At 50.6% G+C, this 7,500-nt stretch overlaps 1 protein-coding gene across 1 annotated transcript in view; it reads right to left on the reverse strand.

The window, feature by feature from the left end:
* LOC122246889 (uncharacterized) overlaps positions 1-7,500 on the reverse strand; it is a 78,804-nt gene that overhangs the window by 22,060 nt on the left and 49,244 nt on the right. The window contains 2 exon segments of the mRNA XM_086534605.1: positions 1,481-1,654; positions 7,434-7,500. The exon segment at positions 7,434-7,500 is cut by the window's right edge and continues 46 nt beyond it. Coding sequence (XP_086390731.1) covers positions 1,481-1,654; positions 7,434-7,500 — 241 coding nt within the window.

The following is a 7,500-nucleotide window of genomic DNA, read 5'->3' on the forward strand; positions in this document are numbered from 1 at the left end:
AGACCTTAAGGAGAAATGTGAATATGTACATGCCTCCAAACGCAAATTCAGGCAAATTTACACTTTGCATAGAAACACACACCCTGGTCATCTAAGGCCCCAAATTCCCTGCGAAAACTTTAGCTTACGTCTGAACCAACGACTAGAACAAATAAATTTAGATAAATTCATTGTAACTCCCAATTTAAAGATGATACTTTTCAAGATATCTAAGCAAAAGGCATGATTCAGTTTCCGTGAAAAACATCAAAAGTTTTTGAATGAAAATAGGATAGATCTACATCAATTCCTATTGTTAAGATCTCATATAATTTAGCAGAAGTTTTTTAATTAATCCTAAACCATAGGACAGGAGTGGAAATAAACTATGAATCTTATCTACAGTGACCGAAGATCGCACATCCTGTAAGATATCGTTTTTTTCAGGGAAATCAATGCAAAATATTGCATGACTGAATGAGATTAACAGCAGACCATGCATGACCTAAACTACATCTAGGTCTAGACGAGCAAACTAAGAAGTTCAGAAGACTGTGGTAAATGATCCACCTCATATATGACCTGCTATGTGTACGAGGTCAAAAACCCCCATACTGCTTGAACTATTCAAATCAAAGTATTTCTGAGGCAGGCTACCTCTCGTCATTCACCTAAAATGCATTTAGTAAAACATTCTGGAAGTCCATACAACGATGAACTATGAATAAATAGTAAAGACAGCACTGGAAGAAAGGCAAAATGCATATAACCATACTACTTGATGTATAATGTTTGGAAAAAAAGTCCTTAAATACAAAAAAAGGGATCAGTGTTGCCCACCCACGGCTGTTAAATGTACATGCCTGTAGTTTGTCTTTTGACTAAATATTCATACCATTAGATCTACATTTGGGGTTTTGTTCTCAGTCAAATAACTATATGTGTCTGACACATTTCCTTCTTATCAGTACGTGCAAAGTGTAATTTTCTGTCGTGTTGAACATATTAACGTGCATGACATAACACTAATTATAAAATGACATTAGTTTCATGGAGAAAAAAATATATATATATTGTACAAGCAAACACTGTTGTCTTTACGCTTGTTTTGAATATTTTAGTTTTATTGTTTTGTATCTTGACTGTGGCTTTTTACTGAATTAACTAGTAGCTGTGTGAATTGTAAATGTATGTAAAATCCTCTAAAATCACACTCCTGGCATATTGTATTTCAAAATGTCTTTTTTTTAAACTAGAATTGTGAATTACATATATGTAAAATCCTCCAAACTCTCATACTTTACGTGTTCTATCATTAACTATAGTTTTTAACTGAATTGTAAATCGCAATCATAATCTAAAATCTTCTCAAATCACATTCCTTTTTTCATTCTATAATTCAAACTGTATTTCTAACCTGAATTATGAAGCGTGAATGCATCTAAAAATCTAAAAAAAATTCCTCAATCCAGAACCTCAATCTTTGCCTGGCATCACTTACCGGCACAGTCCTGGCGGAGTTCTGCTGCTTGGCAATGTAAATGTTACCGTTGATATCAATGGGTCCGAAGGGGTCGAGTGGCACCTCGGTCGTGCGCTCGCAGTCGAGGTAAAGCGCCACTCGGTCGCGGGACACGCCGAAGTGCAGCTTGTGCCATGTCTCGTCGAAGGCGGCCTGGGGAAGGAGGCGGGTGGTTTAGGTCGGGTTCTGTTCAGATCTGCTCAGTTCAGTTTCCATTTACGCGAGTTCAGTTCAGTCATGGCTGCCTGTTTCAGCTATTTAGAATTGCCTCAACTAATAATCCCAACTGAATGTTCATCGTGAAGGGGGAGAAAAGGGTCAAAGGAACGGCAAAGAATGGGAGGAAGAGCGAAGGGACTGCCTCAGGGTGGGACGAAGGAACAGCTCACGAGGGGGAAGTAACGGTAAAGGGAATGGCTCAGAGCAGGAGGAAGGGTTGATGAAACTTTTTTCTTCTTCTCAAGGGAGGAAAGACCATAGAAACAGCTTACAGAGTGAAGGAGTGGCCACGAGAACGGCTCAGAGGAAGGAGAAAGACCAAAGGAATAACTCAGTGGGCGAAGACGGACAAAGGAACGTGCAGATCGGAAAAGGTGCCAGGAAATAGCTCAGAGCAGGAGAAAGAGCTAAGAAATCAGCTCAGAGGGGGATCAAAGACCAAAGGAACGGCAGATAGGGAAGAAAAGCCAAAGAAATGGCTAAAGGAAGAAGTTCTAGGGAAAGGACCAAAAGAAGGCTCACGGAGGGAGGAAGTGCCAAGAGAACAGCTCATAATGGATGGAAGGGCCAAAGCAACGGTTTTATTGGATGTTGAACGAAAAAGGATCGGGGTGGGTGGGGGGGGGGGGTGAAGGGCTAATGGAACAGATCAGAGCGGAATTAAGGGCGGGATAGAACATGGAGGGAGGAAAGGACAAAGATTTGGCTCTTTGGAGGATCAAGGGCACAAGGGAATGGATCTGTGGGGATGAAAGTTCAAGGGAACAGCTCTTTGAGGGAGGAAGGGCTAAGGAAATGATTCCGAGGAAGAACAAGTGCCACGGGAATGCCTTTGCGGCGGAGAAAGGGCAAAGGGAATGGCTCAGAGAGGAAGGAAAAGCCAAGGGAGCGGCTTAGAGAGGAATTAAGGGCTACGAAAATGGATCTATGGCAGAGGATAGGTACAAAGAATGGCTCAATGGGGGACGAGAAGCCGGTTGAATAGTTCTCCTGGAGGAGGAGAGGTAGAAGGAATGGCCCAGTGGGGGAAGAGAAGTCGAAGGAATGGCTCAGTGGAGGAGGAGAGGTAGAAGGAATGGCCCAGTGGAGGAGGAGAGGTAGAAGGAATGGCCCAGTGGGGGAAGAGAAGTCGAAGGAATGGCTCAGTGGAGGAGGAGAGGTAGAAGGAATGGCTCAGTGGAGGAGGAGAGGTCGAAGGAATGGCTTAGTGGAGGAGGAGAGGTAGAAGGAATGGCCCAGTGGGGGAAGAGAAGTCGAAGGAATGGCTCAGTGGAGGAGGAGAGGTAGAAGGAATGGCCCAGTGGGGGAAGAGAAGTCGAAGGAAGGGCTCAGTGGAGGAGGAGAGGTAGAAGGAATGGCCCAGTGGGGGAAGAGAAGTCGAAGGAAGGGCTCAGTGGAGGAGGAGAGGTAGAAGGAATGGCCCAGTGGGGGAAGAGAAGTCGAAGGAATGGCTCAGTGGAGGAGGAGAGGTAGAAGGAATGGCCCAGTGGGGGAAGAGAAGTCGAAGGAATGGCCCAGTGGGGGAAGAGAAGTCGAAGGAAAGGCTCAGTGGAGGAGGAGAGGTAGAAGGAATGGCCCAGTGGGGGAAGAGAAGTCGAAGGAATGGCTCAGTGGAGGAGGAGAGGTAGAAGGAATGGCCCAGTGGGGGAAGAGAAGTCGAAGGAATGGCTCAGTGGAGGAGGAGAGGTCGAAGGAATGGCTCAGTGGAGGAGGAGAGGTAGAAGGAATGGCCCAGTGGGGGAAGAGAAGTCGAAGGAATGGCTCAGTGGGGGAGGAGAGGTAGAAGGAATGGCCCAGTGGAGGAGGAGAGGTCGAATGAATGACTCAGTGGAGGAGGAGAGGTAGAAGGAATGGCCCAATGGAGGAGGAGAGGTCGAGGGAATGGCTCAGTGGGGGAGGAGAGAGAAGTCGAAGGAAAGGCTCAGTGGAGGAGGAGAGGTAGAAGAATGGCCCAGTGGGGGAAGAGAAGTCGAAGGAATGGGCTCAGTGGAGGAGAGGTCGAAGGAATGGCCCAGTGGGGGAAGAGAAGTCGAAGGAAGGGCTCAGTGGAGGAGGAGAGGTAGAAGGAATGGCCCAGTGGGGGAAGAGAAGTCGAAGGAATTGCTCAGTGGAGGAGGAGAGGTAGAAGGAATGGCCCAGTGGGGGAAGAGAAGTCGAAGGAAGGGCTCAGTGGAGGAGGAGAGGTAGAAGGAATGGCCCAGTGGGGGAAGAGAAGTCGAAGGAAGGGCTCAGTGGAGGAGGAGAGGTAGAAGGAATGGCCCAGTGGGGGAAGAGAAGTCGAAGGAAGGGCTCAGTGGAGGAGGAGAGGTAGAAGTAATGGCCTGTGGGGGAAGAGAAGTCGAAGGAATGGCCCAGTGGGAGAAGAGAAGTCGAAGGAAAGGCTCAGTGGAGGAGGAGAGGTAGAAGGAATGGCCCAGTGGGGGAAGAGAAGTCGAAGGAAGGGCTCAGTGGAGGAGGAGAGGTAGAAGGAATGGCCCAGTGGGGGAAGAGAAGTCGAAGGAAGGGCTCAGTGGAGGAGGAGAGGTAGAAGGAATGGCCCAGTGGGGGAAGAGAAGTCGAAGGAATGGCTCAGTGGAGGAGGAGAAGTAGAAGGAATGGCCCAGTGGGGGAAGAGAAGTCGAAGGAATGGATTAGTGGAGGAGGAGAGGTAGAATGAATGGCCCAGTGGGGGAAGAGAAGTCGAAGGAATTGCTCAGTGGAGGAGGAGAGGTAGAAGTAATGGCCTGTGGGGGAAGAGAAGTCGAAGGAAAGGCTCAGTGGAGGAGAGGTAGAAGGAATGGCCCAGTGGGGGAAGAGAAGTCGAAGGAAGGGCTCAGTGGAGGAGGAGAGGTAGAAGGAATGGCCCAGTGGGGGAAGAGAAGTCGAAGGAATGGCTCAGTGGAGGAGGAGAGGTAGAAGGAATGGCCCAGTGGGGGAAGAGAAGTCGAAGGAATGGCTCAGTGGAGGAGGGGAGGTAGAAGGAATGGCCCAGTGGGGGAAGAGAAGTCGAAGGAATGGCTCAGTGGAGGAGGAGAGGTAGAAGGAATGGCCCAGTGGGGGAAGAGAAGTCGAAGGAAGGGCTCAGTGGAGGAGGAGAGGTAGAAGGAATGGCCCAGTGGGGGAAGAGGGGTCGAAGGAATGACTCAGTGGTGGGGGAGAGGTCGAAGGAATGGCTCAGTGGAGGAGGAGAGGTCGAAGGAATGGCTTAGTGGAGGAGGAGAGGTAGAAGTAATGGCCCAGTGGGGGAAGAAGTCGAAGGAATGGCCTCAGTGGAGGAGGAGGTAGAAGGAATGGGCCCAGTGGGGGAAGAGAAGTCGAAGAAATGGCCAGTGGAGGAGAGGAGAGAGGTAGAAGGAATGGCCCAGTGGGGGAAGAGAAGTCGAAGGAATGGCTCAGTGGAGGAGGAGAGGTAGAAGGAATGGCCCAGTGGGGGAAGAGAAGTCGAAGGAATTGCTCAGTGGAGGAGGAGAGGTAGAAGGAATGGCCCAGTGGGGGAAGAGAAGTCGAAGGAATGGCTCAGTGGAGGAGGAGAGGTAGAAGGAATGGCCCAGTGGGGGAAGAGAAGTCGAAGGAATGGCTCAGTGGAGGAGGAGAGGGAGAAGGAATGGCCCAGTGGGGGAAGAGAAGTCGAAGGAATGGCTCAGTGGAGGAGGAGAGGTAGAAGGAATGGCCCAGTGGGGGAAGAGAAGTCGAAGGAATGGCTCAGTGGAGGAGGAGAGGTAGAAGGAATGGCCCAGTGGGGGGAGAAGTCGAAGGAATGGCTCAGTGGAGGAGGAGGAGAGGTAGAAGGAATGGCCCAGTGGGGGAAGAGAAGTCGAAGGAATGGCTCAGTGGAGGAGGAGAAGTAGAAGGAATGGCCCAGTGGGGGAAGAGAAGTCGAAGGAATGGCTCAGTGGAGGAGAGAAGTAGAAGAATGGCCCAGTGGGGAAGAGTCGAAGGAATGGCTCAGTGGAGGAGGAGAGGTAGAAGGAATGGCCCAGTGGGGGAAGAGAAGTCGAAGGAATGGCTCAGTGGAGGAGGAGAGGTAGAAGGAATGGCCCAGTGGGGGAAGAGAAGTCGAAGGAAAGGCTCAGTGGAGGAGGAGAGGTAGAAGGAATGGCCCAGTGGGGGAAGAGAAGTCGAAGGAATGGCTCAGTGGAGGAGGAGAGGTAGAAGGAATGGCCCAGTGGGGGAAGAGAAGTCGAAGGAATGGCTCAGTGGAGGAGGAGAGGTAGAAGTAATGGCCTGTGGGGGAAGAGAAGTCGAAGGAATGGCTCAGTGGAGGAGGAGAAGTAGAAGGAATGGCCCAGTGGGGGAAGAGAAGTCGAAGGAATGGCTCAGTGGAGGAGGAGAGGTAGAAGGAATGGCCCAGTGGGGGAAGAGAAGTCGAAGGAATGGCTCAGTGGAGGAGGAGAGGTAGAAGGAATGGCCCAGTGGGGGAAGAGAGGTCGAAGGAATGGCCCAGTGGAGGAGGAGAAGTAGAAGGAATGGCCCAGTGGGGGAAGAGAAGTCGAAGGAATGGCTCAGTGGAGGAGGAGAAGTAGAAGGAATGGCCCAGTGGGGGAAGAGAAGTCGAAGGAATGGCTCAGTGGAGGAGGAGAGGTAGAAGGAAGGGCCAGTGGGGGAAGAGAAGTCGAAGGAATGGCTCAGTGGAGGAGGAGAGGTAGAAGGAATGGCCCAGTGGGGGAAGAGAAGTCGAAGGAATGGCTCAGTGGGGGAGGAGAGGTAGAAGGAATGGCCCAGTGGGGGAAGAGAAGTCGAAGGAAGGGCTCAGTGGAGGAGGAGAGGTAGAAGGAATGGCCCAGTGGGGGAAGAGAAGTCGAAGGAATGGCCCAGTGGAGGAGGAGAGGTAGAAGGAATGGCCCAGTGGGGGAAGAGAAGTCGAAGGAAGGGCTCAGTGGAGGAGGAGAGGTAGAAGGAATGGCCCAGTGGGGGAAGAGAAGTCGAAGGAATGGCTCAGTGGAGGAGGAGAGGTAGAAGGAATGGCCCAGTGGGGGAAGAGAAGTCGAAGGAATGGCTCAGTGGGGGAAGAGGGTCGAAGGAATGGCTCAGTGGGGGAAGAGAAGTCGACGGAATGGCTCAGTGGAGGAGGAGAGGTAGAAGGAATGGCCCAGTGGGGGAAGAGAAGTCGAAGGAATGGCTCAGTGGAGGAGGAGAGGTAGAAGGAATGGCCCAGTGGGGGAAGAGAAGTCGAAGGAATGGCCCAGTGGAGGAAAAGAGGTCATAGGAATGGCTCAGTGGGGGAGAAGAGAGATCCAGGGGACATTCCAAAATGAACTTTAATTAAGGGAGATAAGACAGTGATAAAGCTCAATATAACTTTACTCATAAATGCGACTACATAAATACCAAGACTCGGGTGGCAGCGCAACCGACAGCCACTCGCTCACCTTGGCCGAGTCGAAGACGAGTGTCTGCAGAGTGCCGTCGAAGGAGAGGATGGAAAACTCAACGTTCTTGGTCTTCGGGTTTGCGGGGATGGCGAAAGGAATGGATCAGTCGGAGGAAGGAAAGATGGTAGAAGAAATGAGCCCCACGTCGGGGAAGAGAAGTCGAAGGGGCAGCCCAGTGGAGGAAAAGAGGTCATAGAGCGGGATCAGTGCGGGGAGAGACGAGAAGCGGAGGCCTTTACCAAATGAACTTTAATTAAGGGTGATAAGCCAGCTGATAAAGCTCACTGATACTTTACTCTAAATGGCGAACTACATAAATACCAAGACTCGGGTGGCAGCGCAACCGACAGCCACTCGCTCACCTTGGCCGAGTCGAAGACGAGTGTCTGCAGAGTGCCGTCGAAGGAGAGGATGGAAAACTCAACGTTC

Source organism: Penaeus japonicus, unplaced genomic scaffold (genome assembly GCF_977035675.1).
Source record: "Penaeus japonicus unplaced genomic scaffold, GWHDUDI00000001_assembly GWHDUDI00000041, whole genome shotgun sequence".
Lineage (NCBI taxonomy): Eukaryota > Metazoa > Arthropoda > Malacostraca > Decapoda > Penaeidae > Penaeus > Penaeus japonicus.